The 22,945-nt window shown below is 52.8% G+C and overlaps 1 protein-coding gene across 1 annotated transcript in view; it reads right to left on the bottom strand.

The window, feature by feature from the left end:
- Nucleotides 1–22,945, bottom strand: part of CCDC33 (coiled-coil domain containing 33) — a 119,455-nt gene that overhangs the window by 54,068 nt on the left and 42,442 nt on the right. The window contains 7 exon segments of the mRNA XM_033850047.2: nucleotides 6,241–6,312; nucleotides 7,279–7,412; nucleotides 8,062–8,191; nucleotides 14,282–14,402; nucleotides 15,133–15,224; nucleotides 18,215–18,331; nucleotides 19,927–20,036. Of these exon segments, the coding sequence (XP_033705938.1) occupies nucleotides 6,241–6,312; nucleotides 7,279–7,412; nucleotides 8,062–8,191; nucleotides 14,282–14,402; nucleotides 15,133–15,224; nucleotides 18,215–18,331; nucleotides 19,927–20,036 (776 nt within the window).

The raw sequence follows: 22,945 nt of genomic DNA, 5'->3' as shown, positions 1-22,945 counted from the left end.
TATGCTGAGACCAAGAAGGTGAGTTCAAAATAGAGCAGCAGAGGTTCAAGGTGAAGGTGTGCCACCTGCCAGCGGCTCACATACCAGACAGGACTCCCAGGCTCTAAATGGACCCCACAACCTTGGTTAGGAATAAAGCGAATGATAGACTTTGGCTGCACCAAAGGGGAGAATGTGTTTGCAGGAAAAGGATGATAGTCCTACTTTACCCGCCAATACTGATCCAGCTCCACAGTTTGCCAGGGGGACACTTTAAGAGGAGTGTTGTCAAGATGAGACAACCAGGAGGATGAGAAGCAGAAACCCAGTGTGACAAAGAGTAGTCAGAGGGAGAGTCGGTCAGGCTGGAGATGACACAACTAGTTTGCAAACAGCAACAGGACCGACCTGGGCATGGGCGCTAACTTCTCTGGAGCCAGTCTCAGGAAGGAATAGGCAGGATTGGGGGAGGCAACTGGAGAGAGATAGGAGGAAGAGGTCTACAAGGGAGCTGATAGAGGCTGGAGGGGGCTTCCTGAGAGGAAATGAGGTCCCTATCACAAGAAGTGAGCAAGCAGGGTCTGTAAAACCCTGTGTGTTGGAGGGAGTGTCAAATGCCCTCCCTGAAGTGGGGAGCATGGGAGAAGTTGCATCATAACCAAGAGACTGTTGGGGGAACATGGAGCTGCTGGGAGGGGTTCAGGCATTGTGAAAAGCAGGCAGGAGCCTCTTATGGTGGGATGGGGAGCCCTGACCCAACGCTGAGCATCTGTCAGCCAAGGGCCAGGCTGGCCCCGGAAAAGCACGGGCTCTCCCCTCTCGCTCACCTGTCCCCAGCTTCCTTGGGTCATATGGGATGATCTCTGAATTGGGCCTAGAGTCTGAGCAGGTGGGGAAAAGTGTACCTGTGAGCTGGGGAGGGATAGGTCTTTTCCTCTGTCTCCTGCCGTGTGGCCTGGGAGAGGGGGAGGACAGGGAGGGAGAGGGCGCAGGGTGAGGTTGGGGGCCTGCGCGTAGGGCAGGGAAGACAGGCAGGGATGTTGTGAGGTTAAAAGAGGGGAAAGGGTATTTTTCTCTGGATTCATCATTATCCGTACGGTAGTGTTTTCAGAGCTGGAGTCTTGGGGGTGGAACAGAAGCTCCCAGAGGATAGAAGCAGCTGAGGAGGCTGCTGTGCCACCCTGGACACTGGGCCTTCTGGGCAGCTGGGCTCGGTGAGGAAATGGAGGACGGCTTGTGTTGGGGCTTCTCTGAAGACCCGCCCAGGCCTGACAGGTGTGGCTTTCCAAAAATCCATAAGAATTCATCAGAAGTCAGCATGTTTCTGCCTGTCCCCTGCCCTCCACTCCACATTTGCTAAACAGCCACTTGGTCTCCAGAGAAAGTGGTTTGAATAAAAACACCGGGGCAGCCTTTTACACCGCATCAAAGACCTGCCCGCACCCCACCCTCCCTAGAGGGGAACAGGGAGGGAAAGGTCAGATGGGGCTGTGGGAGCCGCCCCTTCCCTCAGTGGGGGATAGCAGGGACCACCTCATCTTCTCCTTAAAGGCACGCTCTCCGTGCCAAATCCAAAGAAACAGTGGGTTTTGAATCCTCCAGCATCTCTCAAGTCTGTGGGCTAAGGAGAGGGGGCTGCTCATCTGAGAGGCTCTGCCTCTGCCTGGTGCCCTGGCACGCTGCCTGGGCAAGACCCTGGATCCCAAATCCCAGCCTCAAGAGGGCACCTGCTGCTGAACACCCAGATGACAGCATGGACTTGTCCCACCCCATGGGAAGGCACATTTCCAGGCAAGGAGGCAGGAGTCGACACAATGAGCACCTACTGTGTGCAAACCAGGCTCTAATCCACATAGTCAGCCTAGGAAACCCGGTCAGTTGTCTCACTTCAAAGAGGTTGTCTGCAAGCTGGAGGGCACCCAGGAGGCTGTGGGATCTTGAAACCAGTTCATTAAAAGAGGCAGACTGCTTAGCCCGGAGAATCATAGACTCCTGGGGGACCAGATTGCACTCTTCAAAGAGAAGAGGCCAAGATCAGAGGGTGAATGGAGGAGACTAAGCATTTATTTGTGTATGTATATACGGAGTAATCATAGGCTCATGGGTTCTCAGAGGCTAATGGACCTCCAAGGTGAACTCCCGCTGAACAGGGGATAAAGGGAAGTTTTCTGTGTATACACAGATGTCTGTGTTTTTCTAGTTTTTTGTAGCTATATGTAGTTACACATGTATGTACTCACCTACACACACGACCCTAGCTTAAGGCAGAGCACTCGGAGCTGCAGGTGTCCACAGAGAAGTTCCATCAGAGGGAAAAAGCTCAACCCATCACCAGCAGAACCAGCGTCAAGCACGATATCCCAAACCAAGAAACCGCTCCTTGCCATTGGCTGTGACTAGTCGGCCTGCCCGCGTGCTGGAAGGAGGCGTGCAGGGGTTGCACTGCAGCCCCAGAGGGCAGAGTCAGGAGCCTGGGGCAGAGGGAGAGCCCCTGGAGGTAGGGTGGGCTCAATGTGGGGGGAGCATTTCTATCAGCTGTAGGCACTGAACCACAGGTTGGGCTGCTTCTAGAGGTAGTGAGCTGCCCCCCGACGTGGCAGAGCAAGAGGAGAGGCTGGGATGACCACCCGTGGTGGATGGCATCAGGGAGATTTCTGTCCCGGGTGGGCTGTGGAGGGACATCTCTGTGGTCTCTGTGCCTATTTGGAAATTCCACAATGTTCTCGTTCCTGGAGCTCTGAGAACGGGTGATATGGAAGCAGTGGGTGTGGGGAAACTGTGTTCCCCAAAATGCCAGTTAACCAGGATGGCCTGTACCCAAACCTCCAGGACATGAAGGCTCTCAGGAAAGAGGCTGTGTCCTCAAGTGGGAGGTACCCAAATAGGACAGGCATATTCATTTGTTCTGAAGCATTTCCTCTCTGTAGTGCAGCTGTCTATGAGCAAGGAGTTGCCCCTAAGATGGTGCTGTTAGCCAGGTGGACGAGGGGCCCTGAGAGGCCCATTATCACAAACCCCGCCGCAGACGGAGTAGCCACAGGACTCTAAGATCTGTAGGCTTCAGGTAGTGGCTCTTGGGGCTTTGAGCAGTGTTTGATTGAAACAGTGGAAGAATCGATAGTTCTGGGCCTAGGTCTGGCGCTTCCTTCCCACGGGCTGGAATGCAGAGATGAAAGCTGGGTGCCTCTCACCATGAATTGGTGGCCAACACCTTAGGTGAAACAATAAGATGGAAGGAACCGGGTCTTCTCTGTTACAGCGGCTTGGCTGGTAACCTTACTCAGAGAGCACATCAAATCCAAGAGCCTGTCTGAGCACTCCCTATCGCGTAACCTCGTTTGAGTTTCATCAGGCCTCATTTCGTGAACTGATATCTGCTCATGAATTGATTTGCTCTTATCTGGTCCACACTCCCTGCTCTCTAAGAATGCAAGTTTTATGAAGACGGGGCCTTTTTCTCATCTTTTTCAATGGAAGATTCCTAAACCCAGGACGGTATCTGCTCCCCAGCCAGGTGCTCAGCAAAGATTTGCCGTTGCACGGAGAACGGCGGTGGTATTACAGAGAAGGCGATGGTGAGGAGTGCAGCTGGGGACACGCTGCAGATGCAGCGCCATCTGATCTGTTCATCAACACTCTCCCACCTCCACATAAGGAGGAGGATGACAAAAGGGCTCAGACACCAGCAGAGAGCCATGTCCACGCCTGAGGGTAAGTTCAAGCAGACGGGCTCCACGGCTGCCGGCCTCTCCCTCTCCTCACTGCAGTCCAGAAGGGCAGCTAAAACTCTAGTCCTCAACAAATATATGTGGGATAAAAGAATGAATGACCGGGTACCATGGCTGTAAGATTATGCCAAGTCCATCTTAGCTTTTCATATTAAGGCCCCCAAATTGGACTTCAAGCTTCTAGAATCAAAGTGAGTCAGTTATTGGCCAGTTCTCAGATAGTTTCACCAAGAAACAGTTTCACCACAAAAAGACTTCTCTTCTGTATGTGCCAATGCGGGTGTGAAAACGTCTGTGTGTCAGTTTGCTCGGGTGTGGGAGCACGTCTATATGCCTTCAACGTGTGCACTCTTGCAGAGGGATGTGTGTGTTTGCGTTGCATGTCTTTGCATATGTGATTGTCTGCGTGTGGGTATTCAAACGTGATTGTGTGAGACTCTGTATGTGTAGAACTGTGTGTGTGTGTGAATTCTTGGCTGCAGAATTTGAATTTCCTCCAGTACTATTTTCCTGGTACACGCTCAATCTTGATCCCCTTTCTTTTCCTTTCTTCTCGGAAATCCACTACTGAAAGGTTTTTTTACCCGCCTCCAGGGGGAGGGGGCTGGGGGAAGGGGAAGCTAAAATCACAAGGCCCAGATCAAAACACTCAGCAGCTAAATGAATTCAGCAGCATTTTCCCGCATGACTTGGAGGGATAATTTAGTGAAGCCACCAGCCGGAAGGAAAGGGATTAATTCTGCACTTAGCCCAGCTCCAGTGAATAATTCATCACTGAGACCTTTGTGCCCAGCCCCTGGGCAACTGGGGAAGTGTCCTGCCCACCTGCCTGTTGCCTGCCTGGGTCCCCCAGTGCCCTGACCAGTGGCACTTGACACTTCTTTCGGTTCTCAGGACACACGTGCCCCGGCGAAGGTGTAGGAGGCAGGGGGAGGTGAGGAAGGGGCTGGCAGTGGCCACTGACAGACTCTAGACCCTGAGAAGAGCCATGGAGGGTTGAGCTCCCATCTGGAACACCTGGGATCCCTGCTTCCCCTTTCTTGAGATCTTTTGCTGCCTCTGTGTCCCCTCCCCTCTCAGTAACTTCTCCATCCTGTACCTGGTTTGGTGGTGTTGGTGGTGGTGTGGATGTCAGGTTATATCTAACAAACTCTCTCTCACCAAGAATTAGAGGAGTCTCTACGGGGCAATGTGGAACATTCCACAGCGGGGAGTGTTAATGGGAGGTTTCAGGCGCTCACGAGGGGCCTTGCGGGGAGACAGTTTTGGGTGGGTACCTTCCCTGATGGACCTCTCAGACCCTTCAACAAGGAACTCCCTGCGTTCTTCACAGGTAAGGTGACAGGGCCGAGTATTACCCCAGAGCTGGTGGCTATGTTTCCTGGCGTGGGAAGCTAGCAGGAGTGGGCTGATCAAGACATCAGCCCCTGCAAGCATTTCCAGGGGGTCATGGTCCTCAACTGCCCACATCCCAGCTTCATGCCCCTCTCAGCACCACAGAGAGAAAAGTGGGAAAATTCCAGCCTGTCAGGTGCACTGGAGCCAAATGACCCGAGGCCAAGCTGGACTTCGGAGCCCAGGTATAGCTGACAGAGGAAGCGATCCCATCCATCAGGCAAGGCTCAGTCCCTGGGGACTTTCAACTTGGGGCAACCCAGCTGTGGTGGGCAGGATTCCAAAAATGAGCCTACAAGATTCCACACCCTAATCCCTGAAACCTGTGAATGTGATGAGCTCTCACTCCTGTGATGATGTTAACATGCACAGTTGACCTTAAGATGGGAACATCATCAGTGAGCCTGACCTAATCGCATGAGCCCCTTTAAAAGCAGAGTGTTTTCTCTGGCTGCTGACAGAGGAGAAAGAGAGCTTTGCGGTGTGAGGGGGATTTGATATGCCTGCTGGCTTAGAGATGGACGAGGCATTGTGAGGAGGAATGTGGGCGGCCTTCAGGAGCTGAGAGAGGCCCCCCCACGGCTGACAGCCAGCAAGGAAACAGAGACCTCAGCCCTACAACTGCAGGGAACTGGATTCTGATGGCAACCTAAGGGAGCCTGGAAGCACACTCTTCCCCAGAGCCTCCAGATAGGAACAGAACCCTGCCAGTATCTTGATTTCAGTCTTGCTGTATTGCATTGCCTACCTACAGAAGTGTGAGCTCATAAGTGGGTGCTGTTTTAAGCCACTAAGTCTGTGGTAGTTTGTTACACAGCAAGAGAAGCTAGTCTCCAGTTCATGCTTGTAGAATCTTGATCCCAGTAAGCCAGGCTTGGCTTGGGCTGAGTTAGAGGCTGACGCCCACGTCTGAGTGGCCCTCTGTTCTCAACTCTCTCTTCCTAATCTCAGTTTTTGCAAGCCTTAAATTACCCTCAGAAATTTCCATCCAAAGCAGCAGCCCCATCCTTCTAAAAGCCCCTGGCCCCAGCCCCTGAATAAGGCCAGCGATTGAAAAGGAGGTTGGAACCCACGGAGAGGCTACAAGAGCTGGCGTATGGCTGCCGGGCCCTGAGCTTCCCCCGACCCACAGTCTTACCTTAGAGGAAAGCAGCTGGAAGGAGAGATCCACCGTGGGGACCTCACCATTTATGGTTTTCAGCCTGGTGTCCTGGAGGAGGAGAAGGGAAGAGTCGGCCACACTGGCCAGGGCAGGCAGCTTCTGCCTCTGCTCTGCCCATTGTTTCAGATTCCCCGGGGAAGTACCTGCTGGACGCTGTGCCCAGAGAGTGGGAGGGAGGCGGTAGCTGGTCTCCCACCTCTGCTCACCCTCACTGCTTCTGTACTACCCTTCCCAACTCCACAGGAGACCTGACTGGCTCCTTCAGACTTGCCTCCTGGCAGAGTGGGGGAGCTCCAATTTGTTGAGGTCTATTATGTCAGGATGGCCAGAGTATTTTAGGGAAAAAGGTGGCATAGAAATAGACAATGATCATAATAACACATTGATTCTTATTGAGAACGTATTCTGTTCTAAGTGTTTTACAGGTATTTCCTCCCAAAAACCTCATAGCAACCATATGAGAAAAGTACTATTACTATGAACCCATTTTACACATAGGGAAACTAAGTCACTGAGACCGAGTAATTTTTCCATGGTCCTGTAAGCTGATAAGTAGTAGAACCAGACCGTCTGGCTCTAGACTCTCTCACTATGCAGAGAAATAATGTACGGCATGTCGTTCCTATTTTAGAGATGGGCATTCTAAGGTTCAGAGAGGATAAGTAACTTGCCCCAGGTTCTACAGTGAGGACTAGGACAAGTCCTGGTTTGAACCCAGGTCTGGCTGGTTAAAAGTCTGAACTCTTGCTGCTATCCCCTAAGGCCTCCCTGTTCTCCTCGCAAGTTGTCTGGGGGCAATTTCATCACAAGCCCGGGAGTAAGACTGAGTTTTGGTGTTGGGGGTACTCCTCACACCTGACAGTGGTCAGATTCCCTGGTGCGGGCTCTGGTGGAAGCTGCTGGAGAAGCCAGATCTGCCTCTGTTTGCGGGGGCAAGGTGGAGCAGGTTGGGGAGGGGTGGGACCAGGTGGATCTGCCATGGACCCTGTCTAGGGGACGGTGGTGGGCACTCACGGTGATGGGGAGCTTCTCCACACGCAGCCCATTCAGGCCCTTCCCTGTCAGCATCTTGCGGTACAAACGGCTCTTTGGCGGCAACACGGAGATACCCAGGGGCTTGTTGATGGTCCACGGTTCACTGCCTTTCACTGTGGAGGTAGGACGGGCTGGGATTCCCATCAAAGCCCCCAGCCCAAGCTTCTTGGATCTCAGTGTCTGAGGTCCCAACGGGGCCCATCCTTTGGTAACTGACATCTAATTCTCCCATCCCTCACCGCCCACTTGTTCCCTGCCTCCTGGCCTTTCCCTGCAAAAATCTCCTCTTCCTCCTCTGCTCTTCAGGGCTTCCTGAGTTCAAGACCAACTCTAAACATATTCTGTGTCTCTGGGTGTTTATATAGCTCTCCCTTGTCTCTGTCCTTTGGGGGCTTCCCTCTTATGGTGTGGAACTAGGACTGTGGATCAGGCGGTCTCTGACTCCTGTCTCCACGCAAAGCTCCCCCTGTGAGCCCTGAGGGCTCCTCCCCTCCCTGAAAGGTACTGTGGACGGGGTGGTGGTGTAATAATACGAGGGTCTAGTATGGGAATAGGGCCCACGTGTCCTGGCTCATATCCCAGTGTTGTCATTGGGACAAGGAAGCCAGCCAGGGGCTCCCCAACCTGTCTGCACACATGGGGAGGCTCCCTTGGGACCCCTCACCCACCCCCACAGGAGGCAGAGGCAGGATGGTCTGAACACCCTTCCATACACATGTCCTGGTATGTGGTGGCCCTGACCTGGCAACGGGGGTCACTTACTTGAAGACGAGGAGTAGTACTCCAGCACCAGGGCTGTGTCCTCTGAGAAGCTGGTGGCTTCATCTCGGCCTTGGAAGAGGAAGGACTGATTCCACAGGGGCAGCTCTGGGGGTCCCCCAGCCTTGGACAGCTGAAAGGAGAAGGTGGGAGAAGGTGGTGAGGCCACAGCTTCTCCCAAATCAAAGGACGTCCAGATATTTGGTGGTGTGCATGTCTATATATGTCACAGATGTTTGTCCCGATTATAAAAGCAATAAATACACACTTCATGAAGAAACTTTGGAAAAAAAAGAAAAGTAAAAAGATGAAAAAAAACAACCCACCTAAATTCTTACACTAAAGACAACTGTTCATAAGATTGTGTGTTTCTTTCTAGCTTTTTCCCTATGCCTATTTTGCATATAACTGTCATCCTAACATCCTGCCTTTTTCATTTACCATTAAAACCTAAGCATATCCAGAGTCCTAAGTAACACTAATTACCCAGCTTTAGTAGCTGCAGGATATTCTGTCACGTCCAAGTGTCCTGGTTTCTCCCTTCCCACTTGTTCAATAACACTGCATTGAATGTTCTTTGATACATAGCTCTGTATCTCAAATTATTTCCTTAGTTCAAGTACCCAAAATAGAATTGCTGAGTTAAAGGACATGCATATTTTAAGGTATTTGATTCATCCTGGGTAAACTGTTTTCCTGAAGAGTTGCACCCGTGTTCCCACCCATGGCTGGTGGTGCCTTAGATGCCAAATTAGACGAGACCTCTGCCCTTGTCACCAGCGCTTCTCTTCCCAGCACGGGTTTCCCAGCCCCTCGCAGGAGCCACGGCAGGTCTTCAATAGGGGATCTGGGGGACTTGATGGCATGCTAAGCCAGCAGCTGGAGCACACATGTGGGTAATATTTAAACAACAAAATAAGACAACATAACTAGAGCCCCTAAACAAGGGACTATCTGAGACACTCCCGTGGGTGATCAGAAAAGCCATCTTGCAGGAAACAGGACCAGAGGAAGCTTCTGAGGGAAGATCTGGCAGACTGAAGGGAGGGAGGCGGTTATTCTGGGTGGGAAAACAGCCTAAGCAAAAATGTGGAGGTGGCGTCAAGCCTGGCATGTGTGGACACCTAGAATGAGGGAGGACTGCAGGGAAAAGAGGTCCGGCATCTGCAAAGGCCAGAAGGTAGTGAGTGAGGAATGGGACTTGGAGGCACCAGCCTGTGACACCCAGCAGGCAGCCCTGCATGGTCCCAACACAGGCAGGGGCTGGGGGTCATTGGCATAGACTCTCCAAGTGGCTGCCTTGCCTCTGCCCCCAGCCAGGGGCTGTCAGCAACAGTGGCAGCCGCTCCCACCTCCCGCTCCCCTGCGGGAATCAGCCATCACTCGAAAAGGTCAGCACAAAGGCACAGCCAGCTCCAGGAGTTATTGATGCAGGATCGCGAAATATCAGTGTGGGTCCACTCCCCCCACCGTGGCAGGGCCCTGATGCCTGTCACACTAATGTGTGTGCTCCTGTTCTCCCAGGCCCAGCCTGTGGCCCAGCTGTGTCTGCCCCTGCCCCTGGGGAGATGAGCTGCAGTCACTCTGAGGCTAGGGGGCCCTGAATACAGGGACTGTGACTGGGGTGATGGGAGTGTTCTTGAGAGCAGGCTCTGGTGGCAGCTCAGGGACAGCCACTTGGCCACCAGGCCAGGCCAGAGAAGCTTCTCTGGGTTCTGTGGTGCCTGGGAATGGCCTTTCCGGATTTATCCCTAAACCAGGTTCTTCCCAGAGCCACCCCATTCTCCTGAATCCCCAAGGGGCATCCACACCGCCTGGACCATCTGCCAGACACTAGGGCACTCAAGGAGGACCTGTGACAGCCCCCCCCCCCGCCCCATCCCTTGCTCCCACCCAGGAAGAGGGGTGTTTAATGGACGCTGGCTGTCCTCTCTAGGGCCTATTAATGTGTCTAAATGGAGTCTACAAAGCAAGAAACAGTGTCTGCCAGCCCAGGAAGGACAGCTCCTTTCCTGAATGGTTTCCCAGATAAGTCCCTGAGGAAAGAGCCCTTGAGACCTAGAATTGGGGAGGGAGGATCAGCCTCTCTCATGTGTGTATGGGGTGGGGCAAGGAATCAAGGTTAAACCACCTTCAGAGTCTGATGCCAGGGACCTGGTGAAGGTGCTGGTGGCATGTGTGTGTGTGTGTGGGAGCACCGCGAGCGGGGAAGCCACTCCCCACAGTTGCTTATGGGAAAGACCCTGGCAGGCTGTGCAATAAGGAATGTGATTAACCTTCAGCTGTGATCTTCAGCAAAGCCATTAACCCCCAGCCACTGAGGCAGACCTGCCTTCTCTGGGGACAGAGCCTTCATTATTACATGGGCCTATGGTCCCTCCTCCCATTTCCCCAGGGCCCACCCACACCTACACCCACACCCACACCTGCTGCTGCCTGCTCTGCCCAGATGTAGTGGTGGCCATCCTGGGAAGAGTAGCTGCTGGGACAGCTGATGCTGGGTGGCTAGGACACCTAGGCTCTGGGCCCAGGTTTGCCTCAACCTTGCTGTGTGACCTTCAGCAAGTCCTTTCGCCTCTCTGGGACCTGGTTTTGTCATTGTCCGGTGAGAAAACATCTTATGCTCCATGGTTTGAAAGGCTGTTTTGAGGGTGGAAGGAGACAGTGGATGTTTTGCTATGAAGGTGCAAGTTCAATTCAATTGAACTCAGCAAATGCTGGTTGGCAGCTTCCCCATGCTAGTGGCCTCTGGGGTTCAGCAGGGCATGTGGGAGAGCTAGAGCCAGACCCTGCTCCTCTCTGGAGCTCATCGTCTTGCAAGAGGATAGGACACACACACACACACACACACACACACACACACCCCTATGATCCATGCAGAGACCTAAGCAAGTTGTGGGATGTGGAAGCTGAATGTCTGAGGGGAAAGCTATGACTTCCAACCTGGGGAGGGGAGGACCTTAGGGATGGTGCAGTAGGTAAGAAGGTGGAAGGGCATTCTAGGCTCAGAGTACGGCAGAGGCAAAGGCTGGGAGGTGACAGAGGACAGCATAGGTGTGAACAGCCAGTCATCCAGTGGAGCTAGGGAACGCCTGGGTGAACTGGGGCAGTGAGCCAGGAGGCTGGAGGGGACAGGACCTTGTGTATCTGGCTGACAGTGAGGGCTTTGTCCTGTCCATGGTAGGGACAAGGAGTCCAGGGGTAGGACCTAGTCCTGGGCAGGGGGTCACCTTGGCCACTTGTCACCGGATGGATGGGATGGGAATCTCCTAGTGGAGGCTGCTGCAATGGTCTGGGCAAGAGAAGATGCCAGCAAGGTCTATGGGATGGACAGGAGCCCGTGAGAGCTTGGGTACAGACTGCTGCGGGGGCTGAGCAAGGAGATGAGAGTGGGCACAGACAGCTTTTTTCACCACTGCTTGTGTTTCATCAGCCAGGAGGTCTATCAGCTCTGTAGGAGGCCAGGCCAACAGGAGCCACCTGTTGGGCAATGGCCCCCCTCAAGAGTACAGGGTGCAGGGCAGGAGTGCCCAAGTCCCACCCTATGTTGGGTCCCACAGCCTGGGCCAGGTCAACAAGTGCATGTGATCAAATTCTGGCAAAAAAGATGAGAGGACGGAGTCTGCTGAAGGGCAGCTGGAGGGGAGGTTTCCAGCTCCTCATAAAAACCATCTGTGGGACTTCCTTGGTGGTGCAGTGGTTAAGAATGCTCCTGCCAATGCAGGGGACACGGGTTCGAGCCCTGGTCCCGGAAGATCCCACATGCCGTGGAGCAACTAACGCCACAACTACTGAGCCTGCTCTCTAGAGCCCGCAAACTACAACTACTGAAGCCTGTGCGCCTAGAGCTCATGCTCTGCAACAAGAAGCCACCGTAATGAGAACCCGCGCACTGCAACGAAGAGTAGCTCCCGCTCGCCTCAACTAGAGAAAGCCTGCACGCAGCAACAAAGATTCAATGCAGCCAAAAATAAATAAATACATACATTTATTAAAAGAAAAAACACACGCTTGTGGGAAGGGGAGGCTCTCTCTTCCTCTAGTCTTGGTCATGTCTGCTGGGGGGGGGTGCTAGGAACAGTTTGCCCCCTGAGCTCTTAGCCAGCTGAAGATGGCAATCCAGGGGTGTTGGAAAGGTCCTGAGTCCTTGCAGATGCTGCCGAGCCCAGGCATCAACCAATTCTGGCAGCATCTTCATGGGGACCCCTCCCAACGTGCCACAGTAAATATCCTTAGAGTTTAAGTCCATGTGAGTTGGGGTTTATATTACTTGTAGCCCAATGTGACAAGAGCAATGGTGAGGCTGGCCTCAGAAGGGGCCTTGGCACTAGGGGAGGGGCAGCTCTGAAAGTGTCTGAATCCATTTAGCTTCCACCTTGGACTTGGACATTTTGCACAGGTTGTCCCAGTAAGTTCTCCTAATAGCCTAATAAGGTAGGAATCAGGAATTGGAGAAATTAAGAAGCTTGCCAAAGGTCACACAGCCAGTAAGTCACAGAAGATGGGTCAAACCCAGGTCTGCTAGGCCCTCAAATCCCTGCCCAGAGTGTTTTGTCATGGTGGGCAACTGGTGGGACATCACAGCATCCCAAGATGTCAGAGAGACAGGTCCTAGAAATAACCTAGTCCAACCGCCACCGGCTCAGCTGAGATGAGGGGACTGATGCTTGGAGAGCGGACAGGGCAGGGGTCTGTGTGAGCTGCTGACTGGTGCCCCTTCCAGGTAGGGCTCTGCCCACTCCCCCCATCTCCCCACCTGTGCCACAGAAGCCTGCCCCTGTCCTCTCACTGCTGGCACCTGGGCACCTCTGCCGGCTGCCAGTGAGTTCTCAACCTGGCCCAACTGCCATGGTGCCAGGTGACTTTCAGCAAGCATCCTGCCATTGCTGGACCCCTGGCCTCGAGTCCCACACATGCAAGAGGCACTGGGGACACCTCCCTCACCCAGACTAGTTAGGCAGCAAAGGCAGCCAGAGAGGCCCCGGGGTAGGGAGGGGGCTCACTCATTAAAGCAGCCAGCGCTGCCTGACCCTCGGGACTGCCTGCTGATTGGTTCATAATTTTCTGGGCAAATGCAGGGCCACGTGTGAGATGACTCTGGGGAAATCAGGTTGAGGATTGGTTTGGGTTTGAAGCCTCTGTCCCCCGAGTCCCCCTTTGTCCCACCCCTCCTCATCACCATCATTCTTGTTCGTGTCTAAGCCTTCTTCAAATGTCTTTGCCTTTAAATGAAGGCTGGGGCTCCGAAGGGGTACCTCATTCTGTATTTGCCACGCCAGACATGAACTCTGGTTGGCAGACAACAGGAAGGACTTCCCAAGCTCTCTTCTTCAAGGCCCCTAGGAATGTTGGGACCGTCATGTGGGGCAAGGTCCCACTGAAGTGTAGACTATGGGAAGAGATTGATGAGGCCATGGCCCTGGACCCAGCCACAATCTGCACACCCCTCCCCAACATACTCAAACCCACCACCCTCCTCTCCAACCCTGGTGTGTATCATGTCCGTGCATCCCCATCTCCACACCTGTGCTCTTGTTCTCAATCACTCTGCACCAACATTCCCCTATTAAAAACTCAGGAGTCCTATGTCTGGACACCTGTTCAGACTTCACATCCCTCTCACCTCTGGTTTAAAAAAATTTTTTTTATTGTGGTAAATAGGCATAACATAAAATTTATCATTTTAACCATTTTTAAGTGTATCGTTCAGTGGTATTAAGTACATTCACAATATTGCATAACCATCACCACCATCTATTTCCAGGACTTTTTTATCATCCCAGACAGAAACTATGTACCCATTAAATAATAATAACTCCCCATTCTCTCCTCCCCCAGTCTCTGGCAACCACAATTCTACTTTCTGTCTCTATGAATTTGCCTGTTCTAGGTACTGAATGTAAGTGGAATCATACAGTATGTGTCTTCTCTCCTCTGATTTTTATAGCTCTGAGTCCCTCCTGGTTTGTTATTAATTATACATTATCTTGTGTTGATATTTAACCTTTTCACATGTGTGACTCCTGTCTTCATCAAACCAAGGGCTCCCTGAGGGCAGCTTCTCCACAGCACAGACAGGCATGGCCCTGGGTTGGGATTCAGTAAACTCTTACTTAATCGTTAAGTGAACAGCTGACTGAGTGAGTGAGTGAACGAATGCACAAGTCGGTGAGTTACTAGCGGTATAAGCCAGAGAGAGGGCAAATGAGGGAAAGAGCCATACCTGAGGGCACCCATCCTGGCTGACCCGAGGAACATCAAAGTTCATCATGGATGGGATAGGGAAGGAGAGTGGGGCGATGGGAAGCCCCAGGGATGCCGGGTTCCAGTTTACCTGATTGACTCTGGGAAGGCAAGAGACAGGGGTCAGCACAGGGGTGCTATGCGTGTCCAGCACTGTTGGTTCTGCTCAGTCAGGCAGACAAGGACTCCCACGTGTGCTCTGGATCGATGTGAGAGAGGAGAAGATGAAGTCGCCCACGTAGTTCAGGTCTGGACACCCCGACAGGTGGTGGACACTGGTTCTTCTGGTCGCTGGTCCAAGCCTTGAGAAAGCCTTGGTCACGAGATGGGCTGTAGCTCCCAGGTTCCTTGCCCCATGACTCTCTGTGGCCTTGACTGAGGCCCCTCCTGTGGACTGTGAATCCACCAAGCCCAAAAGAGGCCTGGGGAGGAGCCAGGGTTGGTGCCAGGGAGACCTCCAGGAGGGTGAGGAAGGGGACTCCTAGGCAGGGCTAAAGGTCATGAAATTGAGAGGACCCTTAGGCTGCCTCCTCTGGGGATGGCCACTTGATGGTGCCTGGCCCTGAACTAGAGTGGGAGGGGAACTGTGGATGTGGTGGGTATAGATGGGGGGCACGTTTGGAGGGGCTGAGGACGCTTCTCCTCTACGTGCTGGCTCCCCCCACTCCAAGCCTGCTCTTGTGAAGGGTCTGAGCTGCCCCTTTCCAGGGCTGTGGCAGCTTCCTGGGACCTCAGCCCCAGTGGGGAGGTTTGTCGGGCCTTGTGGGGAGGGCAGGTTTCTAGCCTCCCCCCTCCTCTATCCCCCACCCCTCCCTCCCTGCCCACCCCCACCTGGGCCCCACTCCCCGAAACTCCTTGTAGCTGGGAACCCCCAGGGCAATGATTACCATGAGGCCGGGGCTGTTGACCCCCAGGAGAACGACCTGGGGAAGAGAGGAGGCAGGTGAGCCCTGGGTGGCCTTGGGCCCTCTCGGGGACATGGCCAGCCCACCATCTTTCTCCCCAACAATGAGACCATCCCTGCATCCACGTCTCTGCACAGGCTCCCGCCTGCTCCTGCCTCGGTTCTTGGACAGAGGTTCAAGGTTGCCCTCCTTTAGGCCCTGGGCCAGACATGGGGAAGGCAGCGGGAGGAGACGCCGGTTCTGTCCCCACGTGCCTCCACTGTCATCCCAGAGGCTCCTGAGCTGGCTCCTGGCCCTCGCCTCTGTCCGCTAATGGGCTCCCACTCCCCCTTCAGCCCTCACCCCAAACCCCACCCCCCAGCTGGGGCTCCTTTTACTCGTCTGACCCCTCGTTGGCCTCTGCTTCCACTCCTGCGCCCAACCCATTCCCTTTCCCAGGCAATCTGGTACCCGGTGCCGAAAGCTGCCTTCTTAAAAATGAATTGGATCATCTTATCCCCCTGCCCCAACCCCACTGCCCTTAGAATGGATTCCGTAATTCTAACCATGATAGCCAAGGCCTGTACGGGTTGGCCTGTCTGCCACTCAGCCCACATCTCCTGCAGCCCCCCAACCTCTTTTGCCTCACCCCTCCAGCATGCCCCACTTGTTTCTGCTTCAGGGCCTTTGCTTGTGCTGATGCCTCTGCCTAGACTCCCCACCTCCACCCCCACCAACTCAGTGGCTTGCTCCTCCTCTTTTAGAGCTTAAATATCACCACCTCGGAGAGGCCTTCCGTGACCACGCTTACTAAAGAAGCCCACCCCCACTCTCTCAGCCCCTAGATTGCCTCTTGATAGCATCAGCATCACTTGTGTTATTCTAATTTCTTTCTTGTTTATTTTCTGTCCATTTGACGAGAAACCTGGCTTTGCAGGGGCAGGGACCGTATCTATCTTATGCACTGCTGTATTCCCAGCTTTTAGCAAAAGTATCTGACAGAGAGTAGAAGCTCAATATGTGCTTGTGGGATAAATGAGTGACATTAATGAAGGAGAAAAGGGGAGAACAGGTGCGAGAGAGGTTGACTGTGCTTATGAGTGAGAGAGAGAGAGAGAACAAGGGTCCTGGGAGGGCGAGGAACAGGAGACAGGCAGTGGCCTCAAGGAGGCGCTGGGGTTGAGCTGGTCTTGGAGGATGGGTGGTGATACTGATTACACGGTGCTGATGGGAAGAAAAGCAGGAAGAGGAAGGGACTCTGGACTTGGCTAAGGGGCCACGTCTCAGGAACACCTCAGGATGGGAAGAGGCCCCTGCCAGGTTGGACCATACCTTCCCTGGTCCTTCTAGCTCTGTCCTCAATGGGAGGAGAGAGGCTGGGAGTAGGGGCTTGTTCTGATCTTTTCCTTTTTCTCCTCCCCCTACTCCCCTAGCACCCTCTCCTAAGCCCCTCTGCCAGGACCCATCTCAGCTGATCGTCAGCTCACTCCACACAGGTGTGGGCTGATAAGGGCTTGAAATAGTGATGAGGACTTTTCAGGTCTCACTGGGGCCCCTGGAGACTGAATCCCTTTACCAAATTCAAAGGACTGAATCTCTGATGGTGGCATTTCAGACTTCGGATGGGGATGAGGTCTGGGCCTGAGGGATTTCACTGGAACCTGTTAGACTGTCTATTGCTCACAGGGACTCCAACAGGTGTAAGGGCTGAGAGGTGGGTCTGTGGTGTGTGTGCAGGGTGCTAATTTACAACTGTTCTGTGATGAATGGTCAGGTGTGAATGAGACAGCTGCCCACGCAATTTCTTCTTCCACTGTGCTCCCTGGTCTGCCGTCAGGAGCAGACAAGGAGGACATCTGTGCTGGGGCAGGGGAGTGGGCAGGGTGCTGGAGGGCAGAGGGGCCCAGACTCTGTGGGACAAGTCAGAGGGCTGGTGTGGGGCTGAGGCAGATCCACAGGGAGGCGCCCTGCAGGCCAAGGTTCAGCCTGGATCTCAGAGGTGTGGTCTGACAAATGCTGGCATCCAAGGATGACTGAGGGGAAGCAGAGATGTGGGTCAGGAGCTCTGGGCTCCCATACCAGACTCTCCTTGGGTCTCAGTGTACCCAGCTGTGAAATGGGGCTAGTGCCCTGCCGGGCTTACAGTGATATGGGGCAGATCAGATCAGCCCTGCTGGGGCAGGGGAAGGCCAGAGCTTAAGCCCCCTTGGCTCCCACCCTGATCATACTCAGGTCATGACTGGATTTGAATCTCTCATCCTGGGCAATGTGAAGGCTGAGGGAAAAGGAGAAGGCCTAGGTCCCAGGACCACATCTTCCTGGAGCATCTCCAGTCCTCCTGGGGCTACTGAAAGATCTAGGGATAGAAGGTAATGGTGGGTGGAGAGCATGTATGGAAGCTGGGCTTAAGCTGGGCCCAACCCCGGCTTGGTTAATGGAAGAGGCTCCCAAAATAGTGGTTGAATGAATGAATGAAGACCTAATTGGAAGACCAGCCAAACAGAAACAGGACTCAAGGAAGAGTGGGGAGGCCCCGAAAATTTTCACTTAGGGGGTGTAGATCCTAGGTCAGGAGTCACTACTCCAGAGGGAGTGAATAAGAGAGAAAACACCAGAAAATGTGGGCCAAGGTAGGGGTGCTTTACTTCCCCACATGAGAGTCAGGGAGACATAGACTTTAGGAGCCTCCTGTCCTCCCTATGGCACTCCCTGCAGGGTGTGAAGGAGCACAGCAAGGGAAGGCAAGGTTAGGGCAGGGTCATATGCCTGGAAAGTGCTGGAAAAGATTAGGCAACATCATCATCATCTTTATCCCCATCATCCCTGTCATCGCAGGGCAGGTTCTCTACTAACTACTTAGGCTATTTTTGAAGAACCCAGTTGCTTTTTTCTTTCTTGATTTCTTCCCCAGACACCCCTGTCCCACACCATCAGACCAGCCAGAGGTGGCCAAGGGCAGAGCCTGGGGCCTGCTCAAAGCTTGGCCGCTTCCCACCTCATCCCACCCCTGAGGGTCCCGGTCCCAGCACCTCCAGAGCTGTGTGGTTGTGGCCCATGTAGTGGGGGATGAAGCTGCCCTTCCGAACGACCGTTGCATAAAGTTGGGTCTTGGCGGTGGCTTCATTGGCTTTCCCAGACTCAGTGGGCTGGGGACAGGGTGGGGGAAGAAGACACACAAGGAGGAGAGTGACTAAGGGGCAGACCCTTGCCATAAATCCAGCCCTCTATAGACAATCACTTGGCATTGCTCCACTGGGGCTCCGAGCTGATAATTAAAGTTCATGGTCCCCGCGAGCCCTTCCAAGGAGATCAATATAATAAATCTTCCCTTTTCTATTTGAATATCTCATCGCCCTCACAAGGACCACTGCCTGCCTGCTCTCTTTGTAAAGATGTGATAACAAGGTCTGGGTTGTAAGTGGACAGAGAACCAAGAAGTCTGGGTGATGCTCCCAGAATTACAGCTGAAGTGCTGAGTCCCAGGTGAGTCACTCAACTCTGGGTCTTTGCTTCCTCATCCTGAGGCCCTGGGCTTGGGGTTCTTCTTAGAGTCTAGAGAAGGTAAAGACCCCCTGGGGCCATGGTTGAAGAGTTGCTTGGAAAGAAAGTCAGTGCCAGGGCCTGGGGGAGGGAGGGAGGAGGGGAACTAATCTGAACTGAGCACTTACTATGTGCCAGGTCCCTTGCTAGGTGCTTTATGCCCATCATTGCACTTGACCCTCCAAATGGCCATGCTAAGAGGGATATTATCTCAATTTTGCTGATGAGGAATTGAGGCCTGAGGTTTTGGGATATACAGTTAGCAAGCGGCAGACCTGACTTAGGAACCCAGGCTAACTTCACATTGTTCTTTACTCTAAACAGCCACAGTGGTCTGGAATGCACATAGAGAGAGGGAAAAGTGATGCTTCTGCCCATCACTTGCCAGTACCTAGCACACAGTAGGTGTTTAATAAAGTACTTGAGCAATGAAAGGGTGAATTCTCCCTTCTATCAATCAGCACTGGGGAGAGGGGTTGGGCAGGGGGGTTGGCCTGGAAGGTTTAGGCCATGGACTAAGTGGCCCTGAGGCTCCCCACTCCAGGCTCATGCCCTATTGCCCACTAGAGGGGTGCATTCCAGGGAACACTTTATTTCCCACACACCCCAACTCTCCTGGGCCCTCTTCCTGTCAACGCAGTGTGAGGAGACAGCACAGAAAGAACTGGCTTGGGAGACAATGTGACCTAGGCTCACACTTGACTCTGCTATTCACTTGCTTTGTAACCCAGGATGAGAGGATTCTGCTCTCTGGGTCCCAGTTCTATGTATGCAAAATGTGATTCACGTTGAGGATTAGAGTTGGTGTGTGTGGTGTCTAGCCCAGAACCTGGAACTTAGTAGGTGCTTTGTAAACACTGTATTTCTTTGATTTTTAGGTACATTTCCACTCTTTATACATGTACGAAGTGAGAATACAGCTTTAATTGGTGTATTCATTTAATGTGGTAGATGTTCTATGCTTATTGGACTGTTTTATGGAGATGAACTTGAAGAATTCCAAATTCTTATGGAAATCATTCCTGTCTATCATCCAGGAGCTATTTTTCCTGAGCCCCACATGGGCCAAGAATTGTCATACATCTGGGTGGGCATGGGATGCCCAGGGTTGCTCTGAAGGAATAGCTAGGGACATCAAGGTGGTTCCCACCCACTCTCCCCCTACTTGTCCCAGGCCTCAGAGCCCAGGGCTCTGACTCACTTTCACCAGCTCAAAGTGGTAGGGGTGGAAGACACACAAGTACTTGATAGGGATTTGCTAGGGCAACAGCTCCTCTTTCTTTTTATTTTCCACCACCTTGAGGATCACATCTGGAGAGAGAAAAGATGAACACAGGGTCATGGCAGGGCTTAGCTGACCCCTGTCCCAGGTGAGACAGTTGAGAGGTGAACAAGGGAGCAGGGCCCACACTGAAGAACCAACATGCATGCACATGTGTGGAACACACAGATGCACACAACTTCACAAGCACTGTTTGAGCCCCTGCACGGGGCAAGGCTCCTTGCTAGGTGCTGTTAGGACTGAAAGATGCAATTCTTTCCTGCTCCAGAAACTCCCAGCCCAGAGATGAACACACAGAGAACTGATCCCAGTCCCCTTAGCAACGGACACATGTGCAGACACAGAGACACACACATAAGCAGGAATAGGACCCCTTCCCAGGAATAAGGCCCCCTTCCTCTGGTCACAGACACTCTCGCTAACTCCTCAGGCAGGAAGGGGAGGGCTTATCTCCCATATGCTATAGAGGGGGAAACTGAGGCTCAGTAAGGAAAAGTGATCTGTTCAAGGAATCTTTCAATGCAAATATCAATAAAAGTCTACTCCAAGTAAATGAAAACTGGTCTAAACACTAAGAATGATGCACCATTTAGGAAACTCCTTCCAAAGAGACTACATTTTGTCATCAAATGCATGAACTTCAGGAGGAACTCTGAGAAAAATACCAATGACCTGGAAATAATCATGGTGGTCCTACTTAGTGAGCACCTACTGATTGCCAGGCACGGGGACGGGCACACCTGAGCCATTATTCCAACAAATTTCCGCAGTCCCTCAAGTAGGAATCGCCATTTCTGTTTTCTAAATGTGGACACTGGAGCTCAGAGAGGTTATATAACTTGATCAACATCACACAGCTAGTAAATGGCTGATGTGAGAGGCTGGATTTAGTGACCTTGGAGTCATCTTCCCACTCTGGAAGTCTATGATTTAAGGAAGAACAGGAGATGGGGAAGGAGGGAATGAAGAGGTGGATGGAGGAGGGAGCGAGATAAAAGAGAGATCTAAGAAGAATGGGAAACAGAGGAGCGGGATGGACGGGCGTACCCGAAGGGGACTCTTGGGTAGCTCCTTGCCCTCTGCCTCTTTTCTTGAGACAAGGACGTTTCAGCACCAGGGACAGCTGCCGCTCTGCAGGCTCCCTGGGAGCACAGTGCTGCTGGGTCACTTGGAGCTGGGTGGGTCATTTGGATGAGGGGGTGGAGGAGGAAGTTGACAGCTTTGCTGATTACTCTTCCTTTCCTCTTCCTCCCCACAGCTACCCGGGATGCACAGAGAGGGAAAGACACTTGCCAAAGTCCCTCAAGGGCAGGCCATGTGGGATTCATGTTCAGAGGAAAGAGGGGAAAATGGTCACCAAAAGGACTTGAGGCTGTCTTGAAGAAACTAGAGTAAGGGACTTCCCTGGTGGTCCAGTGGTTAAGACTCTGCACTTCCGCTGCAGAGGGCGCAGGTTTGATCCCTGGTCGGGGAAATAAGATCACATACGCCGGGTGGCCAAAAAATAATAAAATAAAATAAAATAGAAACATGAGCAAAGTAAGTGATACATTAAAAAAAAAAAAAAAAGACAGAGTAAGGCAAGAGGTGTGAAGTCAGCAGACCTGGTTTCTAGTACTAACACACCAACTTGCTTTGTGACCTGTAGCCAGTCATTCAACCTCTCTGAGCTTCATGTTCCTGCTCTGCAAAAGGTTAATACTTTAAAGAAGGAAAACTCTGTCCCTCTCCTAATAATTGCTGTAGGGAGGGGAATATGTTTTCCAGCCTATGAAATTCTAAGCAAATGCTCCTCGTAGCTGTCACCATTTTCCTGCTCATTAACCATCTGTAGTGCTCCATACGCTTACCCAGCCCTGAGCAGATTGAAAAAACTCAGCTGGGGGATTCCCGTGCTCCTAGCCAAAGACACAACAGTAGCTGTGGAGGCTGCAGCCTCTCATGGCCACTACCCACGGGCCCTGAGTCCCCAAATACAGTTGGAATTTGCTGAGGCCGAACAAGGGGTGAGTGCCCTGCATTTTCCCCCTGCCCCCAGTCTCTGCAGCTCTGTGTGGGCAGCCACACAGATGAGCTGTAATTGGAGGGAATGGACAGCCATTCCTCCCTGTTCCTGTCTCCGTGCTACAAACACGCTTCATCAGTTTCTCCTCTGGGCATTGTGCCCCTCTGGCCTCCTACAGCTCCCTTTGTGTGGCCAACAAGCCATTTCTGCTGCCAGTCTGCTCTAGCCCTGACACAGCGTCTGCAACTCCCCTTTGCTTTTCATTAACACATCCTCGAGCTACCTCCTGCCTTTCCGCCACCTCTTGGTCTGGACCCCATCTCCCCCACCCTCCACCGCAGATATCACCACAGCAACCGGTTCCAACCAGGTTCTAACAAGCATCCAGCTACTTCAGTCTGCAAAGAGCCTGCTGCCAATATTCTCTGCTTGCCCATGAGGCCTCCCCACCCTCCTGTCCTCCCTGCAGTGAGTCCTGCTTCCCTCTCTGCTACACAGATGGGCCCCAAGGCCACTGACTCATCACGCCCTTTCCCGTAATCACCCCAGATGTGTAGAGCCCAGGACAGGATCACAGCCCTGGTCCACTCATCACAACCCCTAACTTCCTGTCAGCCACATAGATGTATACACACACACAAACTACAGACACTTAGGTACCAACAGGTACATATCAGCTCCCAGGTAAATCTAGGTGCACACGTAACACACTGTTGCAGCCAGACATGTGAATGCACGCACACACATACAAGACATACAGACATGCATGCCTGCAGGCATAGTCACAAGCACATACTCACACACTCACACAATGTTCACGCACGCACATGAACCAGCATGCAGGCATTCACACACAGGCACACACGAGCATTTGCATGAGATCCTAGGTCAATTTCTCCTCCTTTTCCACATTTTCTCAACAGCTCCATCTAT

Source organism: Tursiops truncatus, chromosome 2 (genome assembly GCF_011762595.2).
Source record: "Tursiops truncatus isolate mTurTru1 chromosome 2, mTurTru1.mat.Y, whole genome shotgun sequence".
NCBI lineage: Eukaryota > Metazoa > Chordata > Mammalia > Artiodactyla > Delphinidae > Tursiops > Tursiops truncatus.
Note: the sequence above shows the minus strand (reverse complement) of the source record. Positions and strands in the feature narration are given on the sequence as shown.